Source organism: Mustela nivalis (assembly GCF_964662115.1).
Source record: "Mustela nivalis genome assembly, chromosome: 1".
NCBI lineage: Eukaryota > Metazoa > Chordata > Mammalia > Carnivora > Mustelidae > Mustela > Mustela nivalis.
In genome coordinates this window covers 120,979,329-120,996,188 of record NC_139020.1, presented here as the reverse complement: position 1 = coordinate 120,996,188, position 16,860 = coordinate 120,979,329, and the positions used below count along the sequence as shown (strand labels likewise).

Genomic DNA, 16,860 nt, shown 5'->3' with positions numbered 1-16,860 from the left:
GACAGTAGGAAATGGATAGTAAAGCATAAATGTATTAATAGGCTGAAGAAAATAAAAAATCAAATCTAGGGGGGCACCTGGGTGGCTCAGTGGGTTAAAGCCTCTGCCTTCGGCTCAGGTCATGGTCCCAGGGTCCTGGGATTGAGCCCCACTTCGGGCTCTCTGCTCAGCGGGAAGCCAGGTTCCTCCTCTCTCTCTGCCTGCCTCTCTGCCTCCTTGTGATCTCTCTGTCAAATAAATAAATAAATAAATAATCTTTTTTTTTTTTTTAAAGATTTTATTTGACCTGAGCCGAAGGCAGAGGCTTTAACCCACTGAGCCACCCAAGTGCCCCTAAATAAAAAATCTTAAAAAAAAAAAAATCAAATCTAAGTTTCTAGACTATGTTACTATAGTTGGGGCTACAGAATTCCCCATTTTGCTGGTGGCTTTTTTGTTTGTTTGTTTAGATTATAATTCTCTGGTAAAATGATCTGTATTTTTATATATCTTTTTCTTGAACATAATAGTTTATCTTAATGTTCCTGTCTAATCACCAGTGGGCCTGTATATTGACACTCTTTTTTTCTTGGGTTTCATAATTTGGTCTTATTTCCTGGTATGTCTGGTAGATTTTTTGTTGAATTATGGACATTGTATTTAAACAGTTTTTGAGACTTCAGATGAGGTTTTCTTTCTCCAGAGAGACATAGTCTTTTCTTCCTCTTGTTTTGTTTTGGAACTTTAGTGGGAAAAATATATATGTATCTATATCAAGCTCAAGGAAATGTGTTTGATGTATCATTGGGTCAAGTGTTGTGTCTGCATATGATAGAGTCAGCAAACAGGATGAACATAAGCAAAGATACACGTGGTCACAGAATGAAAAACCAGGGCCTGCCATGGTTAAGTTTCAGTTTATCTGTCAATCAGCAGCATCTGAGGGATACCCACAGGACACTGCAGAGTTCCCTCCAACACACCTACATCCTGCAGTCTGTGGTGGGTCTTCCTCCGAAATTTCTCATCACTCTCACACCTATCGATTGACTACTTGGGTGCCTTCAGTGCCTCCCACTGCACCATGGGTATCCCATGTACCATAACATTGGTGTTGAATCCCACAGGGTTGATGCAGAGGCCTGGATTTATGGGGGGGACTTGTGGCAACTTGCTCTCTCCAGGCCAGACCTGGAAAGGGAATAAGTCTTCTTCTTGCAAGCAAATGGGATATGGCAAAATCACCTTGATTCAGTAGAGGCTCTTCTGTTTCTGGTTTGCCCTTACTCCTAAGAAATAGCTCTTCTGGGGTCTCAAGTGAACCTCTGAGTGTTTACCACAGGCCTTATGCATGGCAAGCATCAAACTCCAACTTTTGGCTCTCTAGCAGTGTGAGGCTAAACATGCCATCCTTAGATTTTTACTGTCTTGGCAGCTTCTTCCACTTGGCTTCTTGGAGTCTTATCCAACAGATAGTTTGGAAATTGTAATATGATTCGAGTGAATGCAGTCTTAATGTCAGCTTCTCTTCTCTGTGGTTCCTTTTTCTTTAGGATCTTGGACCTCATGTCTTTGTTTCTTTGTAGTTTGAACTTCATTTCTTGCCTATCAAGACCAGTGAAACTGTGGTAAGCTCTAGACCACTGCTTTTTTTTCCTGCCTCTATGCTGCGTGCCAGGAATTGATCATTGACTCAGGCAGAAAAGACTATGTTGAATGTAGTGCTTACCACAAAGCATTTCCTCTTTGCAGAGATTTTTTTTAGATTATAATTAAAGATTATAATTATAATAACTATAATTATAATTAAATTATGATTAGATTATAATTTAGATTATCCTTCTCTGGTAAAATTACATGTATATTTTAGAGTATATAAAATAAATTTTAATAGAATTTTTAAATACACTTTAATAAATTTTTAAAATAAATTCTTTAAAAAAATTTTTAGAACAGTTTTAGGTTCACAGCAATATGGAGCAGAAGATACAGCAGTTTCCCATGTGCTTCCTGCCTCCACACATACACATCTTCCCTCACAATCCGCATCCCTCACCACAGTGGTACATTTGTTACAATTGATGAACCTACATTGATACATCATTATTACCCCAAATCCATAGTTTACCTTAGGGCTCACTCTTGGTGTTGTGCATCCTATGCGTCTGAATAAATATATAGAGACACATTTAATGTATTCAGCCTTATGGTGTCATACAGAGTAGTCTTACTGCCTTAAAAATCCTCCATACACTACCTATTCATCCCATTCTCCTCTTTAAAGCCTGGTAATCACTAATCTTTTTACTACCACTAGTTTTGCCTTTTCCAGAAGGTCATACAGTAAGAAACGTATAGTACGTACACTTTTCAGATTGCCTTCTTCTATTTAGTTATATGGTTATATGTATGTATGTATTTACTTATTAACATATAACATACAATGTGTTATTATCAGAGGTGCAGGTCTGTGAATCATCAGTCTTACACAATTCACAGCACTCACCATAGCATATACCCTCCCCAATGTCCATAACCCAGTCACCCTATTCCTCCTCCTGCCACCTCCAGCAACCCTCAGTTTGTTTCCTGAGATTAAGAGTCTCTTAAGGTTTGTTTCCCTCCCTGGTCCCATCTTGTTTCATTTTTTCCCTCCCAACACACAAGATCCCCACCCTGCCTCTCAAATTCCTTGTATCAGAGAGATATGATAATTTTCTTTCTCTGACTGACTTATTTCACTCAGCATAGTGCCCTCTAGTTCCATCTACATTGTTGCAAATGGCAAGATTTTGGGGGTTTTGATGGCTGCATAGTATTCCATTGTGTGTGTATACACACACACACACACACACACACACACACACCATCTTTATCCATTCATCTGTTGATGGACATCCAGGTTCTTTCCATAGCTTGGCTATTATGGACATCACTGCTATAAACATTTTAATGCACATGCCCCTTAGGATCACTACATTTGTATCTTTAGGGTAAATACCCAGTAGTACAATTGCCAGGTCATAGAGTAATTCTATTTTCAACTTTTTGAGGACCCTCCATGGTGTTTTCCAGATTGACTGCACCAGCTTGCATTCCCACCAACAGTGTAAGGAGGGTTCCCCTTTCTCTGCATCCTGGCGCTCAGCAGTCATTTCTTGACTTGTTAATTTCAGCCATTCTGACTGGTGTGAGGTGGTATATCACTGTGGTTTTGATTTGATTTCCCTGATGCTGAGTGATGTTGAGCACTTTTTTCATGTGTCTGTTGATCATTTGGATGTCTTCTTTGCCGAAATGTCTGTTCATGTTTTTTTGCCAATTTTTTAAAAAGATTTTATTTATTTATTTGACAGACAGAGATCACAAGTAGGCAGAGAGGCAGGCAGAGAGAGACAGGGAGGCAGGCTCCCCACCGAGCAGAGAGCCCAATGCGGGGCTGGATCCCAGGACCCTGGGATCCCAACCTGAGCCAAAGGCAGAGGCTTTAACCCACTGAGCCACCCAGGTGCCCCTGGAAGCTTTTTATCTCTCCTTCTATTTTCAGTGACATCCTAGCTGGATATAGTATTCTTGGCTGCATATTTTTCTCATTTAATTCTCTGAATATATCATGCCAGTCTTTCTGGCCTGCCTGGTCTCTGTGGACAGGTCTGTTGCCAATCTAATATTTCTACTGTTGTATGTTACAGAGCTCTTGTCCTGAGCTGCTTTCAGGATTTTCTCTTTGTCACTGAGACTTATAAGTTTTATTATTAGATGATGGGGTATGGGCCTATTTTTACTGATTTTGAGGGGGGTTTTCTGTGCCTCCTGGATTTTGAAGCTTGTTCTCTTTGCCAAATTAGAAGAAATTTCTGCTATAATTTGCTCCAATATACTTTCCGTCCCTCTTTTTCCTCTAGGATCCCAATAATTCTAATATTGTTTCATCTTATGGTATCATTGATCTCTCAAATTCTCCCCTCATGGTCCAGTAGTCGTCTCTCTTCTGCTCAGCTTCCTTATTCTCCATCATTTGGTCTTCTGCAACACTAATACTCTCTTCTGCCTTGGTTATCCTAGCAGTAAGAACCTCCATTTTTGGCTGCACCTCATTAATAGCTTTTTGATTTCAACTTGTTTAGATTTTAGTTCTTTTATTTCTTCAGAAAGGGATTTTATTTCTCTAGAAAGGAATTATTCAGTATCTTCCATGCTTTGCTCGAGCCCAGCTAGCACCTTGATAATTATTCTGAATTCAGTTCTGACATCTTACTAATGTTTGTATTGATTAGATCCCTAGCCATCAGTACTGCCTCTTGTTCTTTTTTTGTGTGTTGAGTTTTTCTACCTTGTCATTTTATCCAGATACAAGTAGATGAATGAGAGAACAAAATACTAAGAGGATAGCAACGACCCCAGAAAAATATACACTAACCCAATTGGAAGAGACACAAAATTGAGGGGAGAAGAGAAAAAAAAAAAAAATATATATATATATATATAGACTTGTAAAATATAAATATATATATATATATTTATGCACAACACACACACATATATATAAATAAATATATATATATACACACATATACACACACATACATACATATATATTCTGGTGAATAGAACAGAGCCATACACGTGATTTTGGGTGTATTTTGGTCTGTTGGAAGAAACTGCCTCCCAAAATTTTAAAGAAAGAAAAACTTACATATATACAAAAATAAGGGTAAACACGATAAAGGGATGGAATATGATTATAAAGATGAAAGTTAAAATAGATTCTAAAAAAGAAATTGATAAATTGGTTGAAAAAAGGAAAAAAAGAGGAAAAAATGTGATCAGGCTGGAGACTAGAATAAAGCCATGTGATAGATTTAGGGTATATTTTGATTTGTTAGAGGAAACTGTATCCCAAAAATTTAAAGAAAGAAAAACCTATCTATATACAGAAGATAAGTTTAAATACAATGAAAGGATAGACTATGACTATAACAATGAAAATTTAAAAATTTTTTAAAAAGGTATTGATAACATTGTTTAAAAACATTAAAATAGAAAAGAGGAAAAATTCTAAAAATAGAATAAGAAAAAAAATTAAATAAAAAGAAATTAACTTTGAAAGGTTAAAGGATCATGGGAACAAAGCCATGAATTCTATGTGCTGCATTCTCCTATCTCTGGAGTTCAGCAGTTCTCATTGATAGGTGAACCTGGTCTTGGCTGGTTGGTTTTGCTGATTTTCTGGGGGAAGGACCTGTTATAGTGATTCTCAAATGTCTTTGCCTAAGGCAGAACTGCACCACCCTTGCCGGGGTCAGGCTAAGTAATCTGCTCGGGTTTGCTCTCAGAGCTTTTGTTCCCTGAACTCTTTCTGTAGAGCTTTGGAGGAGGAGAATGAAAATGGCAGCCTCCCAGTCTCCAGCCCATAGGAGCCAAGAGCTGGGGGCACCACTTCTCAGTTCACCTTCAGAGAAAAGCAGTCAATTCCCCCCCGCCGCCCCCCCCCCTTCTCCCTGGTCTCCGGCCGCACTGTGTGTTCACCCGGCCTAGACTTCTGTCTCTGGCATGTGGCCACATTTGGAGTCTCCAAACCCAGCAGATCCCTGCTGTGCACTCCCACCCTGCTCCACCCAGAGGAGGAAGGTGAGTCTCCCCAGGTCTGCTACTTGTGGGGTCCTTGTTTGAAGAGCAGTGCCCTGACTGCCTCAAATCACAGTTTAAGGGAACCCTGAGCTGAGAGCCCCTTTTCAGCTCCATCTCTGCATCTGGCTTCCCTGCTCTGATACCTGAGAGCTCTGCCACACTCAGACACCCCTAGGTCTGTGACCCCACGTGTCCTGAGACCACACTGTCCCTCCCACTTAGCCTCCACTTAGCCTCTGGGGTGATGTCCCTCAGTGGAGCAGACTTCTTAAAGTTCTAATTTTGTGCTCTGCTGCTCTCTTACTTGTCAGGATCTGGCCCCTCCCCCCACTGTCTATTTTCTCATTTCGGATTCACTTCTCTACATGTCCTACATTCCAGAAAGTGGTCACTTTTCTGTTCCTATAATTTCTGCTCTTCTTTTCTTCGATCTCCTGTTGAGTTTGTAGGTGTTCACAATGTTTTGATAACTATCTAGCGGAACTCCTGGGACCCAATGATAGTTAGGTCTCCTACTCCTCTGCCATCTTGGCTCCTCCCGCAAAATAATCTATATTTTTACATATTTTCTTTTTCTCAGAGATTACCTGATATTTTTGGATTATGAGCCATCTCTTCCAGTTTTTCTTAGCCATAGAGTTAGTCTGATACAAACTACTCCATTTTATCTGGGAGTGTAAGTCTGGATTTAAATTTAATATATTTCTTAAATGTGTATAATCATAAGCTAAATCAAGATTCTTATATTAATAAGCTTCTACAAACAAAATCCAAGACAAATAAATTTAAATCAGTTTAACAAGTTTGGTTAACAAATTTAATCAACTTAAAATCATTACAATTATTATTAATTTAATATGACAAATGATAGATAATGATGTGTGACTACCTTCTAATATGTCAGGTTTTTATTGTGCTTTGTGATAATTCAGTTCTCCTATCTTTTTGCTCTATTCCAGCAACTAAGTAACTTAAACTCCAATTTATAACACGTGTTGTGACATTATTTGGCCTTCACTTTGCATAAACATTACATTTTTGCATAGATTCAAATATGTTCCTCTCTTTCTGGCTCTGAGCATTTACAATAGTGTTTTTTGGCACCAACAATTATAGAAATGAACACAAAAATGGGTTCTGAAATGACATGGTAGTTCTTGCATTTGGGTGGTCATCTTGATATTTCAAGATGTACTTGTGTTAATGTTGTTAGATGATTATTGAAATGGATGCAAATTTTTAAAATTATCCTTATTGAGACTTTGAAGAGTTTATGAATATGACAATGGACTCCAGTTGTTTTCATGGGCTTCAAATCTCCTACCCTGTGCTCAGACTTTCAAACCCACAGGTGAGAAATGCATCAGGCCCAAAAACCACTCCTTGGGATCCCAGGATCCCTTGCAAGATGTCTACACTCAAGAAAACCTTCCCCATCCCCACTCTTTGGCCAGCACCAGTTGCCCTTCCTCATTAATAAGGAGCAGGTGGCTAAGGCACTGAGTTTCTCTTCCTGAGAACCTGGGAGACAGCAATCCCCAGTGAGACAGGTGCAGGCTCTGTCTCAAGCTAGTGTTTGCCTTCTTTTATCAGGTGTGTGTTTGTGTTAAGCACAAGTAGGTGTGTATTGATTGGGTGAGAGAGGGAGTTTGTTTGTTCTTTAAAATTCATGTGTTGAAGCCCCAACCTCCGTATCTTAGGCTATGACAATTGGAGTCATATAAAGTCACAGGGCCTTTAAAAAGGTAATTAAATTAAAATGAGGTCATTAAGGTGGGCCCTAACACAATATGACTAGTTTAAGGGTTTATAAGAGTTTATGACCTTGTAATAAGAGTTTAGGACATAGACACACATGGGAGGAAGACTATGTAAAGACAAAGGGAGGGCACAGTCATCTACAAGGCAAGGGGAGAAGCCTCAGAAGAAATATCCTGGCTGACACCTTGACCTTAGACTGGTAACCTCCAGAGCTTTAAAGAAAATAAATTTCTGCTGTCTAAGCCACTCAGTCAGTGGTATTTTGTTATGGGAGCCCAAACAATGAAGAGAAACATGAGAACAGGGCAAGGGAGAGGGAAATATAAAGAAGAGGAGAGAGACATGGTCATGGTGGCCAATGGGCATGGCAGCAGAGCTCAAGACTGAGGGTACATCCCAGGCTTCCTGGTCCCCACTTATTAAGGATCTGTGCTTTCAGAGAAGACACAACACTTCCTAGAGAGTCAGACTTGTATTCTGGGATCTGTTACACAAGAGCAGCAAGAAGCAGTGGGCAACCTTGCTATACCTTGGTCCATGGTCCCCTTTCTGGGCCTGGCTGACCATGGGATTGAATAGACAGGAGGAAGAAACCACAAACCCATAACCAGGAGCAGGAAGGAGCAAGGAGAGACCAAGAAGCTAGAGAAAACAGGCTTCACCCAGATCTGGGTGCCATTAAAAAAATCTTTTTATTTTTCTATTTTACCCATCCTCCCACCCAATTCCCCTTGGGCAATCAACAGTTTCTTTATATTTAAGAGGTGGTTTGTTTAGTTTTTTAGATTACACATATAAGTGAACTCATGCTATTTGTCTTTATCTTAACATAATACCCTCTTGGTCTATCCATGTTGCTGCAAATGCAAGACCTCATCCTTTTTTGTGGCTGAGTAATCTTCCACTTCCATATCATATCAGTTTATCCATTCATCTCTCAATGGACACTTGGGTTGCTTCTATAATTTGGCTATTTTGATAATGCTGCATAGATATCTGGGTGGCTTAGTCAGTTAAGCATTGGACCCTTCATTTTAGCTCAGGTCATGATCTCAGGCTCCTGAGATTGAGTCCCACTTCAGGATCTGTGTTCAGCCTGCAGTCCACTTGAGGCTCTGTCCCTCTGCTCTCCCCACCCCCACTCATGCTCACTCTCTCTTTCTCAAAAAAATCACAACACACATGGTCATGTAAGCAAATTTCCCATAGGGTGGGTATCATTGGAGGGTAGTGGGGAAAATATAGGACTTAAGAGTCCAAGATCCTTGAATTTAAATTCCAGGTCTGTGACAGACTTATGTAAACCTAGGGTGAGGTGCTTAACCTCTGAACTGGTGTTTTTGATTTTGTAAAATAGAGGTCCTGACCTGTTTCACATGTTACTAGAGAATTAAATTAGGTGCTTGCTTCGGCAGCACATATACTAAAATTGGAGAATTAAATTAGGAAAATGTGTGGGAAGGGGCTTAGCTTTGTGTCTAGCACATAGTAGAGACCTAGCAGATGTTACTTTTCTAGCATGAGCAGGAGCAAAACCTTTCTTTCCACTATCAAAGTGTGGAGTCCATACTGTTAAGCTGCCATTGTGTCCCACAGGGACGTATTGATTATTTTGAATCGAAGCTATTTGGGAACAATTGATGCAAGGGTACTCACACCCTCCTCTGTCCTGGGAGCAGGAAACAAATCTCCCATATGAAAAATACCCTCCCTGTACTGAGAAGGGAAAAGATATCCTTATCATCAGAGAGAGACTTTAAAGCCAAGAAAGCTATAGAAACAAACCTTGTTACTGTCTTACAGGTCTTGTACCTTAGTCTAAATTCCCTTAGAATTCCTTACTAAAGTTCCCAAATATCTACTTTTCTTATCCTGTAAATTCCTCACAAAATTATTTCTTTGTCTACAAAGTATGAAAGCTGCCTACCTTGGTCGTTTCTTTGGGCCTCAATTTCATTATTGAGCCTTTGTGCTCGTGTCATAAAACTTTGGTGCCTTCTGCCTCTTGTTAACCTGTCCCATGTAAATTTAATTTTAAGCCCAGCTGGAAGACCTTAAAGGGTAGAAGAAGAATTCTCCCTGTCTTGCACCACCTTAAAGTGTAAATAAAAGACGTGCAAATGTGTGGAATGTCAGGGTAGAATACCAGCAGAGTGAGAGGAAGCCGAGGCCCGTGGGCTTGGGAAGCTGGTGAGGACTGAGGAGGAAAGAGGAGCCTGCAGATGGCAGGGAGGTGGATTTCATCATCAGACTAGCCAGAGAGGTTATGAAAGGAGACCCTTTTATTATCCTGCAGAAAGGTCACAGGGTGGGTATTCCTGGAACTGAGTAGAGTGAGCTGAGGTGACCCAGGTGTCAGCACCTGGGCAGTGGACAGGCAAAGGGTTGGTTGAGAAGGGAGTTGGATTCCAGCTGGAAAGGGTCTGGCAGGGACAGGGGCACCATGTGGGGGAGTGGGTGGCGCTCTTCGCATGGTTTCTGAGACCTGACCACCAAGCGAAATTCTCCAGCCAAGGGAGACAGAGGATCTCGAAGAAAGCCTGGTACAGAGACTGCCTTAATTACTGTTTCTCAGCAGAGAACAGTGCCTCTAAAAATTAGCCTAAGGGAAAACCCTATGTGGGCAAAACCACCCAAGACTTGGCTGTCACAATGTTTTCTGTGTAAGAAGAAGGGAATAGTATGGTATGAGACACTCTGGTGTACATTTATCTTCTTCAAATACCTTCTTTTGGGTTAGAGACCGAAAGAGATAACACCGCCTGAACAAGGCCACAGGTGGTTGAATCTCAGGTGGGAAAAACTCCAGGTTGTCAGTGTGAGGCTCTCAACTCTGTGCCTCCAAGGGTGGGCGTGGCTTCTGATGTATGCGTGTTGTAGGGTGTTCCCAACCCACTGTCCATACTGGAAGGAGAGCTGGCATTGTGATCTGCTGGAACCGCTTCTAGTATGTGCTTGCAGAGGTGGTGAGTGAAGGCTAAAACGGGGTGAGTGTTTTTAATTTTATTATTTGTGTGTCTGCCCCCATATCTAGCCTAGGGCCGCCACTCGCTCAGTGTTCCATACTTGCTTGCTGAAGAAAGAAGAGGATGGGGTGGGCAGGGCAGGGGCGGACAAGGAGCTGTCCCCCAAATAGTGCTGACTGTGGACCACGTTTTCCCTCGGAGTTTTCCAGATACTGACTCATTTAATTCTCCCATTATTCTTCTGAGGTAGGATGATGATTATCATCCCCATTTAAAAAATGAGAAAACAGGGGCCCCTGGGTGGCTCAGCGGGTTAAGGCCTCTGCCTTCGGCCCAGTCGTGATCCCAGAGTCCTGGGATCGAGCCCCACATCGGGCTCTCTGCTCAATGCAGAGCCTGCTTCTCTCTCTCTCTCTCTCTCTGCCTGCCTCTCTGCCTACTTGTGTTCTCTGTCAAATAAATAAATAAAAAAAAAATGAGAAAACAAGTCCAGGAAAGGTGAGGAATCTGTCTAAAGTCTAGGATTGCCAGTGAAATAGAGAACGTCCAGTAAGTTGGAATTTCACACAAACATGAGCAATTCTCATTGTAAGTTAAGTCCTAAATATTGCATGAGAATATTTATACTAAAAAGTGTTTATCTAAAATTCCAATTTAACTGGGTGTACTGTATTTTTATTTGCTGAATCTGGTAACCATATTGAAGTACCACCGTCAGTAAGTGGCAGAGCAAGGATGAAAATCGTCTTTACTTGTAGCAATCATACTATGAATTTTAAACACGCCAAGTGTTTTTTGGGAAACATAGCTTTGACGGCTTAACTTTTTCCCTGTTTTGTGGTCTGTTGAGGTTTTCTATTCTTTGAGTTGGTTTTGGTAATTTATGTTTTCTTGGAAAATCCTGCATTACATTTAGATTTTCAAAGTAGTTGTCAAAGGGTGTTGTCTTATTTTTAAAATCTTCTTAGTGTTTGTAATTTTATCCCTTTTTGTTATTCTTGAGGCATTTACTGTCATTCCTCTTGTCAAAGGCATAGCTATCCATTGTTTTAAACTTTTTCTCAAGAACAAACTTTATTTTTTATGATTATGATTTTGTTGTTCTATAACAATAACTTTTTCACAACTTTTCAATAACTTCTGTTTTTTAAAAATTACTTCTATATCATTTAATATTATTCTATACCCCTTCTATTTTTTTGGATTAGAGATTTAGTTCATTATTTGAAATCTTTCTTGTTTTGTAACACCTAATGTGAAGGTTACACATTTTTACTAGCTATCACTATTTTGTTGGTTCCCATAAGGTATTAATATGTAATCATCTTACTTCTTCTAATTAGAATTCTAGTTTGGATTTTTTTAATTCACAGATGATTTAGAAAAGAGGTTTCAAAATTTTCAAGTGAATTTTTTATGCCTTTACTTTTGTGTGTGTGTGTGTGTTTACTTTTTACAGACTAAATTTTTCTTGGCATTTCCTAGTTTCACTGTATGAGTTCTGTTTGAAAAAAATAGCTGATATTTTTCTTGTGCCCTAATGTATAATCGAAGTTTTAAAGGTGTTTGAAAAGAATGTACATTTTCTACTTGAGAATGAAATTTGGTGTGTGGATATGTGTATTGAGACAAGTTTGTTAATTATTATTCAAGCTCTCTCTAATTTTATTTCATATTTATCTATTAGAGTCTATAAGTTCTGAGAGAAGTATATTAAGATTCCTTAATATGATTGCAAATTTGCCTGTTTGCATTTCTAGAAGTTATTGCTTTATATATTTTTTATTTTTATTTTTTTAATTTTTATATATTTATTTGACAGACAGAGATCACAAGTAGGCAGAGAGGCAGGCAGAGAGAGCGCAGGAAGCAGGCTAGCTGCTGAGCAGAGAGCCCAATGCGGGGCTCGATCTCAGGACCCTGAGATCATGACCTGGGCTGAAGGCAGAGGCTTAATCCACTGAGCCACCCAGGCGCCCCACTTTATATATTTTAAAGTAATATTACAGGTCTATTAAAGATTTTTGGCTTTTCAAATATTTTTTGTGGATTTTACCTTTTATCATTACAGAATATATTGTTTTACAATATTTTTAGTTTCAAAATCTACTTTATATGATGTAAACAAATACTGCCTTCCCAGTTTTCTATTTGTTTGCACTTATCATCCCTCTTTAGCCTTTCTTCGTAGTTCTTAGATATATACATAGACATTAAATTGGAGTTTGCTTTTCCACCCAATCTTGGGGTCTTTGGTGTTTTTTAAAAAGAGCTTTATTAAAGTATAATTGATGCAAAGTAAACTGTACATAGTTAACGTGCACAATTATACACTCATGAAATAATCACAACAATGATGGTTTTTAATGACTATTTTTTATCATTATTTTTAGTAGGGATAATTAAATACAGTGGTTACAATTGAAATAAAGAACATATTTGTCCTTTCTTTAATCTTACTTTGTGCTTTTAGTATTATTGTGCATTCTTGGTTTCCATTTTCTTCCTTAACTGATTTTTACTGCATCGATAGATTTTTATGTTTGTTATGTTTTGGCCTCTGGTGATTTGGAAGCTTTTCTAGATGTTTCTACTTTAGTGGGAATGTATATTTTAAAGAGTATATTCAAGCCCTGTATTTCTCTATCAATATATTCAATGTCCCAATTTTCCAAGAGGAGACTTTTTGGTATAGTTTTTATCCAATTCAGCTCCACTCACAAACTCCACACAAAAATGAAGCTGTTAGGTTACTTCTCCATTCCTTCTGTCCCTCTCCCACCAACTCCTGAGTTTTGTTAGAATCCTTCAGAGTTCTGATTCCTCTTTTATTTTTTTCAAGATTTAATTTATTTATTTGACAGAGAGAGATCACAAGTAGGTGGAGAGGCAGGCAGAGAGAGCGTGGGAAGCAGGCTACCTGCTGAGCAGAGAGCCTGCGATGTGGGGCTCAATCCCAGGACCCTGAGATCATGACCTGAGCCGAAGGCAGAGGCTTAAACCACTGAGCCACCCAGGTGCCCCTATTTTTTATTTTTATGACTTTTAATTCCTTATATTGAAGCTTACATTAATCTATTCTGATTTAGCCATAACTGTCACTTGCTTAGTTCTAATTGCTGTCTCCATACCTTTGTCCTATCTCTTGCTTGTTGATGCTTGTGGTACAGGATTCAGTGTTTCACCTTCCCTACTCCAGCCATCGCTCTGAGGGTTTCATCACCCATGTGGTGACCCAGCCCACATTCTCTGAGTCCATGCCCTCTTCTCCTCCAGTGGAGTTTTCTCAGCATCCCTTCAGTCTCTCACTTAGATGCCCGTGCCCATGATCTGTCATCAACAGTAAGTGAACTCCATGAGCCATTGTGATATCATCCTTCCATTGCTCTAGTTCTCCTATTTAGCTGCTCTCCAGTCTGATCTCACACTCTTTCTTCTCCATGACCTTCTCGTGTCCTCCTTTTCCTGCTCATCCAGCATGGATTCTATGATCCAGCCCTATAGCTTGGATAGTTAGGTACTGAGCTTGGATAGCTCGGATAGTTGAATAGTGACCCTCCCTCCAAAGGTACACTTGGAGTCTACTAATATGAACTTATTTGGAAAAACAGATCTCTGCAGATGTAATTAAGTTGAGGAGCTTGAGATTGTCCTGGGTAAGTATGGGCCCTAAATCCAATGACAAGTGCTTAGAAGAGAAGATGAGGGAAACAGAACAGAGAACAGAACAGAATAGGGAGAAGATGGATGCAGAGATTGGAGCGATATATCTATAAGCCAAGGATGGCCAACAGCCAGGAGCAACTAGGAGAGAGCCAAAGATTGACCTCACCAGAGCCTTCAAGAAGGATCCAACTCTGCTGGCTTCTTGATTTTAGACTTCTGGCCACTAGAACTGTGAGAGTAAATCTCTGTTGTTTGAAGCCACCAATTTGTTACAACAACCCTAGAAAACTAATACATACCTGCTTAAGTACCTGACTGGAAAAGCCCTGAACTACTTAAAACCAAGTCCCTGCTTAACTCCCACATATACCACAGCAACCGAACATTACGGGGAAAAACCCCACCAAGCCTCTGGGACCCTGCACTAGCCAGGCTCTTTTCCTACCTCAGTGGCATTCCTCAGTCAACATCACTGACTTCATCATGACCAGCAATGCCGAAAGTCCTGGGACTCTGCCCTAACTCCTCTACCGGCGCTCTGTCCTGAGAAATCCCAGTCAACAGACTTCAGGAACATGAATATGCTCATGTTTCTCATTGTTTTTTCCTCAACCTTAATTTATTGTTTGAAACTCCAGATTCATAGACCTAACATCTCCCTTGAATGCCTAATAGACATCTCAGATTTCACAGGAATGAACAAATCTTAATTGTCCACATCTCAGTAAATTACTTTAAATTCACGAGTCATCCTTTTCTTCTTCTTTCTCAGACATCCTATATCCAAATATCAGCTCTACCTCCAGAATTACTCCAAATGCAATCACTTCAGAACCTCTTATTCTCTAAAGCTCCACTCTGAGCTACAATGATCTTTTCTAAGATTCATTAGGAATCCTGACCTGAGATCCTAGAATATAAATCTGATTGTGTCCCTTCTTTCCTTCCAACTTTTCCCCTCCTATTCCCATTATACCCTCAGCCCTTCACGTTACACTGTGAGAGAAACTCAAACTCTGTACTATGGTACCACAAAATCCTGCCTACTTGTGGTGGTCAGGGTGGGCTAACTGCTGTCAACAGATTTATTTACCCAGTACTCAACAATGGCGCCAAGAATGTAGTTTTTTGTTTCTTCATCATGTACCAACTTGGTGATCAGATTGGTGAAATTCTACAACCACCATTCAGAGATACATGTGGCTCTCTTTCTAAGTCACCCTTGGGGCCATTTCTATGCTAAGTTGCTAGAAGGGGAAGGGAGGGAGGAGTCCATGTGGGTGGTTTTTAGGGGGAAGATTTGAATATCACTTCTGTATACATTGCTCTGGCTGGAACTGTCATGGCCACACCCTATTTCCTAGTAGGCTGGGAAGGTGGTCTAGCCACATACTGGGGTATAAGAGGAAGAACCAAAGAACCAAAGAACTAAATCAGTGAGTTGGTAACCATCTCTGCCTCCTCCTGCCAAGTTCCCCATGCCCAGCCACAGTGGTTTTCTTTCTACCTGAGGGGGCACTCCATGCCATTTTCCTTCTCTGAGTACTCTTCTCCAAGTAGGGAAGGTTGCCTACTCCTTACAGTTTGTTTTCAAATCAAACATCATCCCCAACTCTTCCAAAATAGCACCTGGGTCCCTCTCTTCTACAGTACCCCACTAAATCTTTTTTGCAACACTGAGTCCCTGAATAGGAGCTTCTGGAGGTCTCTGTCTTGTCACCACTCCATGCTGGAGCAAAATAGGAACTTAAATATTTCGTTGACTGACTTCTACTGTTTGGATAGTTCATCCTACCCTGAGTTTTGTTTTTTTTTTAATTAGAGTTCTCCCTTAAGTAATTTACTTGGAAATACAATTGGGTGAGATACCTTGTAAGTCTCCTTGAGCTGGGAGAAAAAAAAAAAAAAGGAAAAAAGAAAAAAACCTTTCTTTTCTGATATGAATATTTTATTGGATAGAATAAGAATCTTGGATCACATGTTTTCTTGAAAAGCTAAATATATACTGAGCCACTATCTTCTGGTGTCCAAAGTTGCAGATGAGAAATCTGTTGTTGCTCGGATTCTCCTCCCTCTAAAACTCCCCTTCTCACTGTGTTTGGAACCCTGTAGGCAAATCTCTTTATCCTGAGTTCAAATTTCATCAGGTGTGTATCTGATTTTTCATTATTCCTTCCTGATACTGTATGTACTTTTTCAATGCCAAAAGGTATATTTTTTTCAACCCAGAGTTTTTTTTTTTTCTATTTTTACATTCTCATTCCAGATGTATCTCTGAATGGAGATAGTTGTAATACTACCTCCTGCAATTCTGCATTTGGTATCTTAGGTCTCCTGGGTCTATTCTTCACATCTTTTGTTCTTTTAAACTTTTTTTCTTTGTATTCTTTGCTCTTCCATAGTAAGATAGTTCTTTGACTTGATGTGTTAAATTGCAAATTCCATCTTCATTCGAATTAATTCTATTTTTTGTCCTGCAACTGCATTTTTCAATTTAGATTTTTAAAAAATTTACTCAAGCTTTTTAAAATCCTCTGATTGCATAGCTTTATGCAGTTCTGTGAATTTTATTTAATTTTTCTTCTGTTTCCTTCAGTAAAGCTTTCTCGGTAGGAAGAGGTCTGGTTCTTCGCTTGGTCTTGCTTCATGCTCCAACTCTTGACTTGAACTCATCCATTCCATGTCCTGCCGGTGGGTCTGGCTTCCTCTCACATCAGGCTTAGGGTCTCAGACAGCAGACAGTTGGAGGACAGGAGGGCAAGAAGCGGGAGGAAACGAAGGACTGTTTTTCTCTCTGTGCTTCCAGCAGTGAGTGGGTGGCAGCACAGCTGTCTCTGTGCCTTGGGGAGCTAACAGC

At 39.9% G+C, this 16,860-nt stretch overlaps 1 protein-coding gene across 1 annotated transcript in view; it reads right to left on the bottom strand.

Annotated features, from left to right (window-relative positions):
• Positions 1-13,541, bottom strand: part of COPB2 (COPI coat complex subunit beta 2) — a 460,843-nt gene extending 447,302 nt beyond the window's left edge. The window contains exon 1 of the mRNA XM_082740943.1: positions 13,538-13,541. Within this exon, the coding sequence (XP_082597069.1) occupies positions 13,538-13,540 (3 nt within the window). The 5' untranslated portion in view covers position 13,541. The remainder of the gene's footprint in view (positions 1-13,537) is intronic.
• Positions 13,542-16,860: the final 3,319 nt, after the last annotated feature.